This window comes from Podarcis cretensis, assembly GCF_951804945.1.
Source record: "Podarcis cretensis genome assembly, chromosome: 4".
NCBI classification, from domain to species: Eukaryota; Metazoa; Chordata; class Lepidosauria; order Squamata; family Lacertidae; genus Podarcis; species Podarcis cretensis.
The window spans coordinates 96,847,868-96,862,489 of record NC_137173.1 but is presented as its reverse complement, the minus strand read 5'-3'; the positions used below and the strand labels follow the sequence as shown (position 1 = coordinate 96,862,489).

The 14,622-nt window shown below is 42.2% G+C and overlaps 1 protein-coding gene across 4 annotated transcripts in view; it reads right to left on the bottom strand.

The window, feature by feature from the left end:
• MYCBP2 (MYC binding protein 2) overlaps positions 1-14,622 on the bottom strand; it is a 143,555-nt gene that overhangs the window by 83,521 nt on the left and 45,412 nt on the right. For all 4 annotated transcript variants that reach the window (XM_079972347.1, XM_079972349.1, XM_079972348.1 and 1 more), the window contains exons 19-23: positions 5,484-5,603; positions 3,870-3,951; positions 2,282-2,399; positions 555-759; positions 214-367 (exon numbers count right to left, since the gene is read on the bottom strand). In XM_079972347.1, the coding sequence (XP_079828473.1) occupies positions 214-367; positions 555-759; positions 2,282-2,399; positions 3,870-3,951; positions 5,484-5,603 (679 nt within the window). The remainder of the gene's footprint in view (positions 1-213; positions 368-554; positions 760-2,281; positions 2,400-3,869; positions 3,952-5,483; positions 5,604-14,622) is intronic.

The window sequence follows — 14,622 nt, the reverse complement described above, 5'->3', positions numbered from 1 at the left end:
TCAAGCATCTATACTTCCTCTATAACATTGCTGGCTAAGAACTTATTTCCAAAACATTAAGTGGAAGGAAGGCAAGATTCTCCACATAAGAACAGAAGGAACTAGCTGAAGCCACAAGTGGGATAAAGTTCAATGTTTCCTAGACCATCCTTCATGAGCTCTCTCAAACCCAGATAACTATGTTCCCAGCAGCTATCTTCAGCCAACATTTACCTCCAAACAACGTCATAAACAGGATCTAGACATACACCAAATCCTTGAAGATCCTCCTGCTCAGAATCATTAAATGTTTTGCAACTTCCGTCAACTTTATTTATCAAGAGACACTTAAATGGAGGAGGCTCTGATATGCTTGCAGGAACCAAGCCTGGGGAAAAACAAGAATTCATATACTTAGTCCTCGTTCATTCTCTCAAATGGCAATAACATAGAGAGATGAAAACATATTTATTGTGCTTTGAGGAAGCCAATACACCAGCAAACACAAACACAACAGGTTGACCTCAACTTCATTACTTCCTTTCAGTTACAACAAAAGAGCAAATGAACCTTGCCTATTATGTGTCTGCTAGCAAAGATTTCTGATGTAGCAAGCACATGAGAGTTAATGAGAGCTTCATCGATGCGAAGAAAAGTCTGGTCACCACTTGCTCCAATCCAAGTTGCTTTGCGTCCGTACTTTGATCCTATGTTAGGCATGGGTGCTGGTTTTGCATTCCAGTAAGGAATATCCAAAATGGGCCTCCCAAGTTGCCCTTTCTAAAGATGTAAATTAGAAAATGACAATGGTTAGAAATGAAAACATTTCACGAACTAGCATTATCAAGCATCGTCAGTGTAGGAAACATAAATATGCGGCACTGTGAGGTGCCAGGGTGCACAAATCCTATACTGGCCCATGGCCCATTAAGCAGGCCCTGATCTACACCAGCAGGCAATGACTCCTGAGGAGGCCATATCTGGACACTGCCTGAAGACTCCATCTATGGGTAAAGGGCAAGGCTCTCTCCATCAGCTGCCTGATGGCACCGAAAGAGTCCAATTGCTACACCTTTGGCAGAAGGAAAGGAGGGGAAAGAAGGAGGGTATGAAAAGCTTCTGAGAGAGGGGAGAGGAAGGGAAGGCGGCCAGTGGAGACACTGGGAATAGACTGGGCAAGGTGGATAACTCTAATAAGACAACTCTACAGAGATTCCAGAAAGGTGTTCAGTGTTGTAATTTCTTCAGCATGTCCATCTCTCCTTTCCCTAATAGTCCATTCTTTTTGGGAGTAAGCCCCAAAAAGAATGGGCTATTAGGGAAAGGAGAGCTGGACATGCTCAAGAAATCACAACACTGAAATAGTCATGAGAAAAAGAGGTCTGCTAAAGGATTTGGTGCTGGGAAGAATCTGTGCCTAAGGGGCAGCAGATAATGTGGAGCAACATTTCTGGACTGAAGCCTGATATACATCTGAGAAGATATAAGCTGGTGCCTTGTTTTGACCCCCAGGCTTCGTATGACCCATGGAAGGCATAGAGCTGCCCCCCCCTTTTTATCAGACAACAAATATTATGTATCTCAATAAGCATGTAATGTCATGGTTTTACAGTTGGACTGTGAGCTCAGTTTGTAAAAAGCACCACTTGAACAGGTTATTTTGGGATTGATTCAGATTGGCCCCAAAGCAACTCATTAATTTCAATGGTTTTAGATCGCTGTTTCCACCAAGAAGCCACTCATGACTCCTCCTGCCCATTCTCATCCCAACCTGGCTGAGCATAAACTATGCTGGTGCTTCCATTTGGAATTATGGAGTTCTCCTATAGTTTCTGGTGCGCCTGGACCCCGCATTCCAACCTCTAGAGCTGTGTGGGCCCTCCCAATATAATTCGTCTCTGCTATCACTGTCAGGTACATTTTGGTGGGAAAGGGAAGGAAGTAGTATGAGCTGACTGGAATCATACTGAACCAAACACATTGTAAGCTGGGTCTGAACTTCAGTAGGATAAAGAGCATGAGATGAGGCTTGAAACTGGAGAAATCTCTTCAATTCAAAGACTTAGTGGCATCAATCAATAAATGAAAAAAGCTTATTTGGAAAAGCAAAGATTATTATTATTTAGTCTCCCCACCCCAATACATAGCAGAACAAAGAAAAACATAAAGATATATAATAAACCAGCAGACAAACAAAAATCAATCTTTAAAGCAGGCAAAAATAAATACATATGAACTTATACCAGTTAATAATCTTTAAGGTGTTTCCAATATGAAAATGTAATTTTAACAAAAATCTTACCGAGAAGCTTCCAAATGTGAAGACTTGTCCATCCATTAACAGAATACCTGTATGATTGCTGCCTGCAGTAACTTGTGTGCTAGGTCCTGGAAGTGCCTGTACTAGAGTAGGGCATCCCCTAAGTTGGAACAAAGTAAGTGCATCTTTTATTATGTATACATTCATCTTCTATCAAAAAATATAGTCCATATGTATTTTACATGATATCAGTGAATGAAGCTGAAGTGGTACAATTAAATAGAAAATGTTTAAATGCTAAAGAACATTTGACAGTTAAATTGTGAGGATAAAGAAACCATTAGAAACATTAGAATAGTGAATAGTGCTCATAAATATAGGGCAGAATTGCACAATTTGGTAGTATGAATGGTTATTTAAATATCCATGCAATGCTACTACCCCCTCTTCCAAACTACCCACTATTTAACTCTTTTTCACTGCCATTCAGATTGTTTAACTGGTTATACTTTTCTACTGTTTTGTTTCTTGTCTGAAACACTAATAGAGATGTTATTAGACTCCAAATCCCATGTTCAATAGCCGATGATGATGGGATTGGGAGTCTCATAACATCGTAACAAAGGCTGGATAGCTCAGTTGGTTAGACCATGGTGCTGATAACGCCAAGGTTGCAGGTTCGATCCCTGTATGGACCAGCTGGATATTCCTGCATTGCAGGGGTTGGACTAGATGATCCTCAGGGTCCCTTCCAACTCTACAGTGCTATGATTCTGCGACTTTCTCATAGCTACACATCCTTGCTATCTGGAGAGCTACAGGTAACATACACCACACTTACTATGTGCAAGTAAATTCTGCCTGTTTCGCTACTCTTGTTTCATGGGACCACACTCAGTAAACTAAGAACAAACCTTGGCTACAGATTTACACACAGTAAGCCATGGTTTATGGCTTACCATGACATGAAAATGTGGCCACTGTCACACTTTTGTCTCATAAATCTGATCCATAACATGACGTATTTACTTTCCATTAACAATATTTGCCATATTGAAACACAATAAATTGAACTGAACATAGTTTACATGTGGATACAGGTGAGATATATATGCATATACACGTCTCTTACAAAGACCTGTTTTTGTTGTCTGATGTAGAGAGGTATATATTCTTTAGAACACCCAAATTTCTTGCCAAGGCTTTACAAATTCGTGTAATAAAACTTAAAGGGAGAATGGGAAATGATTTAACCTGTAAAGATCAGGGAGGAGAAATGTAAACCACCATTATTACCAGTAACCTTGTTATTACTATTTTTATGCGTGTCATGGCTGCGTGCTAAACACAATAAATTGAACTGAACATAGTTTACATGTGGATATCGGTGAGATATATATGCGTATACACACCCATACACAAATCAGAATGTGTCTATCACTCACACAAAAGCATCAAATATTAAAGGCTAGATGTGATAACATTATATCGCTTTGCTCTCATGGGGGAAATTCCTACTACCTTCAAAAGCATTTGAGTCATCGTAGGGAAAATGCAAAACTGAAAGTATTCTGCAAACAGAATAAAGATGCAACGATTTCATATTTAAAACACATTTATAGTCACATACCTGGAATTAACGTCTCCATGTCCAAGTTGCCCATGCTGCCCATATCCAAATGTGTAAACATCGCCATTCTCCATCAGAACAACTAAGGGTTAAAATACGGGGCTTTAGAAGTTTGCACTTTCTATAAGTCTGCCCAGTATGAAATCTTTCCAATGTGTCCAGTAAAAACAAGAATGGGGTGCTTTCTTAGTTTTTCAGCATTTGATGCAGAGATAATTTGGATGACATATAATTTTGCAAATTAAAAAGTTCACTGAAGAACAGTTGGATAAATGTTAGCATGAATGAACAGTATGTTACTTCTAAAACAGGGGTGAGGATCCAGAGTCCCACTGGCCAGATTCAAACCCTGGGTCTCTTCATCTGGTCAACTGCATCCCCTCCATGCACACCCCCTGGCAGGTTTTAGGCTTAGCAAAAGCTTTATTGGAGCCCCCCCCCCCCGAGTCTAATAGGGGGGCGGAGGGGGCATGGACAGGGTAACTGCAGCTGGGGTGCCCTCCTCATGAACTCCAACGCCCTCATCAAAAACAGATCCCCTGCAGGCATTTGGGCTTGACAACAACTGTTGGTGGCAATGAAGACTATTGCTTGAGTGAGTGGGGAACGACACCTGCAATCTCCACGAAGACTCCCCTCCCCTGTCAGCAGTTACATTTGAAAAACAGAAAAAAAATGCTTTTTAAAAATCTAAGGTGAGAGGGACGCGGTTAAACCACAGAGCCTAGGGCTTGCTGATCAGAAGGTCGGCAATTCAAATCCCTGCGATGGGGTGAGCTCCCGTTGCTCGGTCTCTGCTCCTGCCAACCTAGCAGTTCGAAAGCACGCCAAAGTGCAAGTAGATAAATAGGTACCGCTCCGGCGGGAAGGTAAACAGTGTTTCCGTGCACTGCTCTGGTTCACCAGAAGCGGCTTAGTCATGCTGGCCACATGATCCAGAAGCTGTACGCCGGCTCCCTCGGTCAATAAAGCGAGATGAGCGCCGCAACCCCAGAGTTGGTCATGACTGGACCTAATGGTCAGGGGTCCCTTTACCTTTACTAAGGTAGGAGGAGTGAAAGCACATATGTGTGCACTGCATGTGTCTTGTGTACGCATGCAAGTCTTCACATGCTACATGGGTTAGTGGGTGTGGCATGCATGCAGTATGTATTAGTGCATGCAGTATGTATTAGTGTTTATGTGAGAAGGCAATGCCCACTTTGGCTTTGTCCACTCTTGTTTTGCCCTCCCCCCCCCCAACTGCTGGCATGTGGCATCCAGAGGGCTGATCAAGGATAAGGATGGGGAACTAAAACTCCCATTGTTTCCCTACTTATTAGCCATGCTAGCTGGGACCGATGTGAGTTGGAAGTACAACTATTAGAGGGCCATAGGTTGCCCATCCTTGGCCAACAGGGAATGCTTTCCATAAGGTCAATGAAGTTCCCACAACCCTATTCTAGAGGCATCAAGTATCATTTTAAGGAATGAAATGTGCATCTCGTTTATTTAATGTAAGTACATATACCACGAACTCCCAAAGCTTTCTGAGGAAGCTATGATCAACTGAAACTCTTACAACTAACATTGGAAAAATGAAGTCAACATGACATAAATGTTTCTGTTATCTACCTGAATGGTGAAATCCACAGCTAACTTGTACTGCTCGGAGTTCACAGTCAAAGCGGACTGCCCCAGGTGGGTAGGTTGTGATTTTGCTGGCATCCTTCTCACTCCTGTCTCCACTTCCATCTACAAACATAACGCGCAATTATACCCCATACCATTCCTCAATAAGTGGAAGGAGCAGTGAGCAATAGCATAACAACTAAAAGGATTAAGCAGCACAGGTAAAAGGTTTGGGCGCAGGGGTTACTACAGTAACAGATATCAATATTGGTGACTATGAAAAATCAGAAGAGAATAACTGTCATTTCTTCAGTGGCAAACTGATATTCTTCTAAAACAAGACTTTTAAATGTTACAGGGAGCACTCAGCAAGTTCAGCAAAATCCCTATTACTTAATTCAGTAACATTAAAGGCAACCCCCCCCAAAAAACTTCCCAGCTTATATCTGAAGAAATTAGAACTTCAGAATCACAATTTGTATGTAAATTGCTAATGTTGCAAAATGGTATGTTGTTTAAAAATTGGATGGATACATAAAACTGTTGCTTGTGTTTAACGGATGCTGAAGTTAAAATGCAAGAATATGTGAGAAGCCATTTTGCTTTTTTTTTCAAATATGTAGCAATTACACCACCATGCCCAGTTCACACACACAAAATAAAAATAAGGCTTGATTTAAACAAGCAAGCAGTGGCTGCTGTTGAGATAAATATTGAAACCTGAGTTTTGTAATGGCCACAGTAAACCAGCTGCATTACAAAGAAGGGTGAGAGTCATTCCAAAGAAATGTAGCATCATAACTAACAGGATATTATTATTATTCAGTGTATGTGATGTTCACATTTCAAGGGTGGCCATCCAAGGAAGTGCTTCTGTTAGCACAAGGACCTTCAACTGAGTTACAGAACTTCCACCTTCTTCTTTCCCCATGTGCCCCCTACAGATTCTGTGGTTCCCCCAACCCTCCAGAGGGGGACAAGAGGGCAACTTCCATTTGAGAAGCAGAAATCAGTGTGCCAGCATAAGCACTTAGTTAGATACCACCAAGTTTTGATTAGTTCATCTATTAACAAAAGAACTAAAATAGTCCCTATGAACAAAAAAAGTGCACCGTTAATCTCAGCTCCACAAATTAAAGTTGGCCACCACTGACTGATTAATCAGCTAAAGATTCAATGATTAAACCAATGAAAGCATGCAATCCTAGTAATTAGGGCTGCAATGCAATTAAAGGGACCTTGATCAATTAATCAAAGGAGCGTTGCACATCAATTACATGGGTATACATTTTCATTCGACTAAAACGGTAGGTTAGATGGGGGAGGGGAATACTTTTTTTTTCAAGTTCTGCTTTTCAATTGTTTTAAAAATAGGTACTTTTCTGAGTATGGCAAAATGAAAGGAAAAACAAACAGGGCCACATGCAGTCATCGAAGGATCAAGAGTGATTTTTATCAAATGTATGGAGTGGAGTGGCGTGGAGGAGAAACTGCAATAGATTTCAGCAGTTTGCTATAAATCTAAGAAAACTGAGGCTTGCCAAGGTCATGGGATAGGGCTTTGAAGCCATAACCTATGGCCATGGTTGATATCCCTTCCTCCTTTCAAGGATCCATACTACTCTCCATTTTTTGTCGTTACTTCCGTGTCAGCAGATAAAGAGGTTTCTACAAAACAGAACTTGCGAGAAAACATTTGCTAGCACACAAATTTATATAATCCAATGCTTTTTTTCTAAAAAAAATGTTGAGGGGTACTCTCATCTTCCTACTCATAATGAAATACTGCCCCTCAGTGTGGCCAAACTTAGATTCACAAACTGTTTAGGGGTGTGCGTACCCCTGCGTCCCTCCAGAAAAAAGCACTGATATAATCTATCCCATGAACGGAAAATGGGATTCCAGCTAAAAGACTGGAACAATCCATTAATACCAACACTCCAAATTCAAGCAACTAAACTTGAATTCTGTGTTTAAAAGGGCCAGTTAGCATACTCTCAGAAGCCTATGAAAGGAAAGGTGACTATCTGAAAGATGAAAGCAAGTAGAAATCGCTGCAAACATCTAGTGGTGAAAGCTAGGAGAAAGCTGTATGAAGAAAAAGGCAGGGAGGTGTTCAGCACCTTAAATTTGTAACATCCCATTGTTGTGACTTGCAACAGCAATCCCCCCCCCCCAGGGCAAAAAAGACAGAAATACCAGAGAGTGGGAACTGCAGGCCAACTAACTTTTCAGGGGAGATGAAATCAAGTACAGCGAGACCAAAGCACAGTGAAAAGGCCTCACAACTGGAGGATTTCCGGGTTGGCGCCATTGTCGAATGGCGGAGTTCCTCCGACTGGAGGAACGGGCTCCGTGAAAATTGGGTCTTCCCACCGCGGCGAAGGGGGGGACCCGCTAGAAACCCCAGGTGGAGGAGCCTGGGGACGTGGGGTTCGGCGGAGCACTCAGAGCGCCTCCCCTACTCGCCGGGAAACCCATTTTTTGGCTCCGGAGTGAAGTGGGGTGAGCAGCGTGGTGCAAACGAACCGACTGCTACTTTCACGGAGGGAAGCCACACAGCCATCGACGGAGAGCGCCGGCTTTTTCCTGATGACATTTGGACTTTAAATAAGTACCCGTGAGTAAAAACGGAGGATTGGATTAAGGAAAAAATTTTCTCAAATTAGGTATGAAGCGGGAAGGTATAAAAAGGAAGTCTGCCTCCTGCTTTTTGTTAACGGACTGAAGCAAAGATCGTATAAACTAATTAGCCTTGAATTTAATTCAAAGTTTGAAATTTCCGGCACTTATGACCATTAAAACCCCCTTGACGGCAGGAGGAAAGGGGGTAAAAGAACTTGATTATTTAATCCTGCAGATAGAAAGTAAAGGAATAAATTTCCATTGCCCCCAACCTGGGGACGGGACGTCAGGACAGATTCTTTGAAGGAAACGGATTTGGACAGATAGAAACAAAAGAGAAACAAATAGACTTTAATGTCGCTTTCTGCTTGTGCTTTTTGTAAGGAAACAAAGTATTGGAAAATTGAAAGTAAATTCTCCTTTGTTTGACACATTTTAAAGATGGAGGTTAACAGAAGTTTTGCCCTCTAGAGGGAGTTTGTTAGTTTCTTTGTTGCAGTTCACAAAGAGACATAACAGCTGTAGAAATCAGTGTGAGACTAGATATTTGACCTTGACTAAAAATGAGCAGGAAGGAAGTTTTTCTTGCTGCCCTTGATAAAGTGAATGCTATGCTACAGCAGCTGCAGGAGGATATGAACTTGGTAGATGAGAAACTGGATGCCATGACTGCTGTAGCTAGAAAGTATGGATTGACAGGAGGAGAAGAGAGTGAAACCTTACAACAATTGACCCCGGAAACTGACTTAAGGCAAACCCAAGGGCAGTGGGAGATGGAAGAGACTGCTATTATACCTCAAAAGTTACAAAATGAGAGATCTAACGTCGGTGAATTCAAAGGGTGTCTGCAAACTTCTGGAGTTAAGGGAATTCTTAGCTCTAGTGGGACTGTGAAACAAGAGATCAAGTACCGTATTTTTCGCTCTATAGGACGCACTTTTTCCCCTCCAAAAATGAAGGGGAAATGTGTGTGCGTCCTATGGAGCGAATGCAGGCTCCTTGGCTTCGCCCCGACGCGCCTGTCCTGGAAGCGGAGGAGGAACAGAAGGGTCTCCTGTTCCTCCTCCCGCTTCGCAGCGACGCGCCTGTCCTGAAAGCTGGAGGAGGAACAGAAGGGTCTCCTTCTGTTCCTTCTCCAGCTTCGCTGAAGGGCGCTACCCCTTCTCCCTCTCTGCGCAGCACTTCTCCTGTGAAGGAGAGGTACTGCGCAGAGAGACAGAGAAGGCGCAGCACCCCTTGAGCAACGCGCCTGTCCTGGAAGCCGGAGGAGGAACAGAAGGGTCTCCTTCTGTTCCTCCTCCCGCTTCGCAGCGACGCGCCTGTCCTGGAAGGCGGAGGAGGAACAGAAGGGTCTCCTTCTGTTCCTTCTCCAGCTTCGCTGAAGGGTGCTGCCCCTTCTCCCTCTCTGCAGCGCGCCTATCAAGCGAAGCCGGAGGAGGAACAGAAGGGTCTCCTGTTCCTCCTCCTGCTTCGCAGCGACGCGCCTGTCCAGCGAAGCCCGAGGAGGAACAGAAGGGTCTCCTTCTGTTCCTTCTCCAGCTTCCCTGAAGGGCGCTACCCCTTCTCCCTCTCTGTGCAGCGCCTCTCCTGTGAAGGAGAGGCGCTGCGCAGAGAGAGAGAGAGAAGGCGCAGCGCCCCTTGAGCAACGCGCCTGTCCAGCGAAGCCCAAGGAGGAACAGAAGGGTCTCCTTCTGTTCCTTCTCCAGCTTCGCTGAAGGGCGCTACCCCTTCTCCCTCTCTGCGCAGCACCTCTCCTGTGAAGGAGGGGCGCTGCGCAGAGAGAGAAGGCGCAGCGCCCCTTGAGCAATGCGTCTGTCCTGGCTTCTGCTTTAGCCCTGCGCAGCCTCTTTGGGCAGGGGGAGCCTTCATCCCGCTGCCCTGAAGAGGCTTGGCGCGGTTACCCCAGAAGCCAGAACAGCCACACGGTATCCCGGAAGCCAGATCCCTCTTGCTGTTCTGGCTTCTGGGGTTCAGAATAATTTTTTCTTGTTTTCCGTCTCCCAAAACTATGTGCGCCCTATGGTCCGGTGCGCCTTATGGTGCGAAAAATACGGTACTTTTGGAGCAACTATCGTTTGGATTATAAATTTAACAATGGGGAGTGGAACTGGGGGAATGGAACAACCTGATAAATGAAAATGGAGATTATGACTGTATGGAACTTCCCAGAGATCCACTCCCCAAGGAAAAGGGGAAGAAAGTACGAAAGACTTCAACAAGGGACAAGAAAGCATCGTATCACAACCAGGAGCAAGAAAATCGGCAGAGGCAGCATGGAAGTGACTTGAGAGCCTCAGACATTAGAACACTGGACTGAAAATTAAGATTAAAGGGAAGAAAGGACGGACGTAACCCAAAACCAGGAAGAAAGGGACGATGGATAAAACTAGAAGAGAACTTTCTTTTATATATTTGGCTATTTCTGAGTAACATTTGTGAAATAATAGGCTGTGGCAGAAAGGAAATAATTGGCTTTAGTAGAAAGATTTGAATGCAATAAGTATAAATATAATTTTAATTCTAATTTTAAAGGTATATGGTTTGGAAAGTAAAGATAAAGTTAAAGATAATATTGATAAAATTGAAATAGATTGTTAAGATAAACTATTCTATTTTTGATAAATATGGGAAGAATTTGCTGAAACAATGATTAAATTGGAATACAGAAAAGGGAGGTATGAGGAGGTCTAAGACACAAGATAATAAAATGAAGCTATTTTGAATCTTGTATACTTTTTTCTCTTTTTTTCTCTTTTCTTCTTTCTGTTTATGTTTGTCTATATTTTAAATGTTTTTGTATTTTGAAAATTTGAATAAATATTAAAAAAAGAAAAAGAAAAGGCCTCACAACTGAACATGCACAACCAAGATCCGTGTTAATTTAGAGCTAGGAAATTCAACATTTTCTGGACTAAACTGCACTAAAAAGTCTGTGTGAGAGAAAAAGTCAGATGTTCAAACTGGGTCTTCAAAACTTGAAGGATTCCAAAACCCACTTCGTACCTATATTTTGTTCAATGTAAAAAATGTTTGATGCACCTGGCCATTGACATCTATTTTCTCCAGGTTTGCAAAACTGTCTTTGCAGGGTGAAGGGCAAGGCAAGGGATGGGAAAGAGGAGGAGAATACTCAAAATGGTCAGCTGGTGGACATAAAGGAAGGGAGAAATAGTGGAGGGAGAATGTAGTTAAAATCCTGACTTCAGTAATGAAGCCTGCTAGATGGGCACAACAGACATCTCAGAATCCAGTTTTGAGGACAAAGCTGGATAAATTCACATCTATTGTGCCAATGCAATAAATAAATAAATACATCAGCTTTAGCAACCCTGGCAGAAAAGGATCCTGCTGTATTTTAAGACACAAAACTTCAAATTCATGCATTAACCTACAGAAACTGAAATCCAGTTTGCTTCAGAGATGCACCCTTGACCTTTAGCTGAACCAATATGACTATGCCAGCTATATCCTACAGTAAATAGTTTGCTGTTTTAAGTACTACTAAATCTGTACCTGTATCTCAACACTAAATTCTTACTCTTCACAGTCTGCAACAATGGTTTGGTCTTAACAGCACTTGTTGTTGTTGTTGTTTAGTCATGCCCGACTCTTCGTGACCCCATGGACCAGAGCACGCCAGCACTTAGTAAGTGCAAAAGTCACATATTGATGACACGTAATACAGGATGAGAATCGCCACTATACAAAGCACTGCCTGTGGTTGACAGCGTAGGAATTTGCAATTTTCTCTGGATTCAAAAAAGCCCACTTTCATTGCATTGCAGTACCTTCCAGCCATCAGCCACCTAGAACAGGGTGGGCCAATGCGCGGCCCTCAATGCCTTTTTTAGAGGACCTCAGCAACATCTGAAGCCCCTCCCCCAGCCCTGGCACTAACTTCCCAAAGTTGGGTAAGCGAGACACTGGGCACTGGGAAGGAGGCATGAGGGCTCTGACAGGGTCCTAAAGTACTCCTGCCTCCTTCTTCCCAAAGCCTAGTTAGTGCTTTCCCAATCTGACCATCAGTCCATCATGATCAGTCTTATCTATACTGCTGCTCCCCAGCGTTACAGGAAGGAGTTAGCCACAATAAAGGTAAAGGTAAAGGTACCCCTGCCCGTACGGGCCAGTCTTGACAGACTCTAGGGTTGTGCGCCCATCTCACTTAAGAGGCCGAGGGCCAGCGCTGTCCGGAGACACTTCCGGGTCACGTGGCCAGCGTGACAAAGCTGCATTTGGCGAGCCAGCGCAGCACACGGAAACGCCGTTTACCTTCCCGCCAGTAAGCGGTCCCTATTTATCTACTTGCACCCGGGGGTGCTTTCGAACTGCTAGGTGGGCAGGCGCTGGGACCGAGCAACGGGAGCGCACCCCGCCGCAGGGATTCGAACCACCGACCTTTCGATCGGCAAGCCCTAGGCGCTGAGGCTTTTACCCACAGCGCCACCTGTGTCCCTGTATTGTTAGCCACAATACTAAGGACTAAACCTGGAAACTTCTGCATGTAAGCCATGTGAATTATTCACTGAACTATGGCTGCTCTGCAATTCAATTGCTTAAAGTTGAGTCAAACTACGTATATAAAGTAACATATTTATTGATGAAATAGAGTTCTGGAAAGACAAACTGACTAATCAAAGTTGGCTTTCCAAGCACAGCTTATACTTATGAAATGTGTTAAGCACAAAACCACGTTTTATAAAAAAAAAAAAAGCTTATAATTTTAAAATTGTGCTCTTTGTATTTTATATTACAGCCAAGTTAACAACCCAATAACATCGCCTTACTTGTTGAATTATGCAGCTTTCAATATATTGTAATTTTAAAGAGTAGTATTCATTTTAAAAGTGCCTAGGCTTTATCAAACTCTATTTGTCAGATGCTACATGTTTTGTTTCATCTCTTTATATTCAGTTGTTGAATACATTAGACGTGTTGCACAGAAACTCAAGTCCATTTCTTCAAGAATGAATTTTCACATCAGTTGAGTCGAAACAATGATGCTGATTTTAATGGTCACTAGAACTATGCAAACTGGGTGTTTAGAATTTAAAAAGATGTTTCTTAACAACTCCATGCCTTTATTAAAAAAACAAAACAAATATCCTTCTTTAACCCTGAAATGATGCACAACTGTTTACTGAAAGTGAAGACTATGAACACACTCACATACACTCTTCACTACTCTTGTCCTTAATGGTTTGTGTTCTCTGACCAAGGACAAATTGAATTGTTTGAGGAAGGTCTCGGGCCTTATGGTTAATTATAAGTAACAAAAGCTTTATGTTTTCAAATTTCTCCAAGGGATCAAAAATTAATTCTCTGACCTCATGGAAATGACTGTTTGTCGTAAACAGGTGTCCAAATACAGTACATCCAAACCTAAGCAAACTTTTTTTGGAAAATTATGGACTGATTTGGAACACAGAACAGATACGAACTGATGGAACAAACTGTAGCTTCCCAGATGACATCCCTCCCCAACCCGACATTCCTATTCCATGTTTTACCTGCCTGGTTTTTGTCCTTAATGGTATGTTGCCAATAATGTTTTACTTGCTACTGCCATGAAACAGCAGAAGTCTGAAACAGTTTTTTAAAAAAATAAATAAATAAATAAATAAATAAATAACCTTTTTTGCTTTTGAGCTATCAAACCATTGTTATGAGCTTGGGGATTACAATAATTGTGAGTGATTTCCACGTGTCATGGAGATTTGCCAGCCAGAATTCCATTAAACAACAAAATTCCCTTATAATGTTTATAGAATTCATTAATAAAATGGTCAGGGCACAGTGATTTATTTTAAGAGAACTAATCACTTCTTTGATTTCTTCCTTAGCGATATATGAATCTCTCCTCTCATGTTAATTACTGAATTTGCATTTTAGATAAGTAAGCTTAAATTACTTTGGTTTCTGTATGTCCTGATGCATACCATTACTCATAGAAAGTTGCAAAAGCCTCAAAGATCTCCACTAGATTCCAAGTTCAAGTACTATTGCTTAACTGAATTTTACATACAGCATGCTTCCCCCTTTTTTTTTGCTTTATTCCATTTGCTAACACCCAAGATTCCCTACTCCCATATTCATAAAATCTGTTTTGTATAGGGTAGATCAATCATGGCTGAGGAAATTCAGAAACTTCAATTCTTTTTTTTTCCCCATCTCTAATTTCGTAATATATTTTTGAGCCAGATTCACCATATTTTGCCAATAATTCAGCTCTTTACTGTACTAGATCCGTTTTTTGTTGCCTATTCCTATCTTTAATGGCAGCTCTCTCTGAAGCACACCCCACCTACTGTAGCCTTCACTGTCTCCCACTGTGTGGTAAGAGAAATATTTGTTGTATTGTTTTGAGAAAAGTAATGAAGTAAGCTATCTTGTATTTTGTCTGCAGAGTAGTCAAAGCTTGACCATTTTTTTTAGGCAGTCATTTCTACTGAAACTGGAATGTGATCAGTAATGCTTATCTCCCCTATGCTTACGCTACGTACAGCTGGGAACAAAC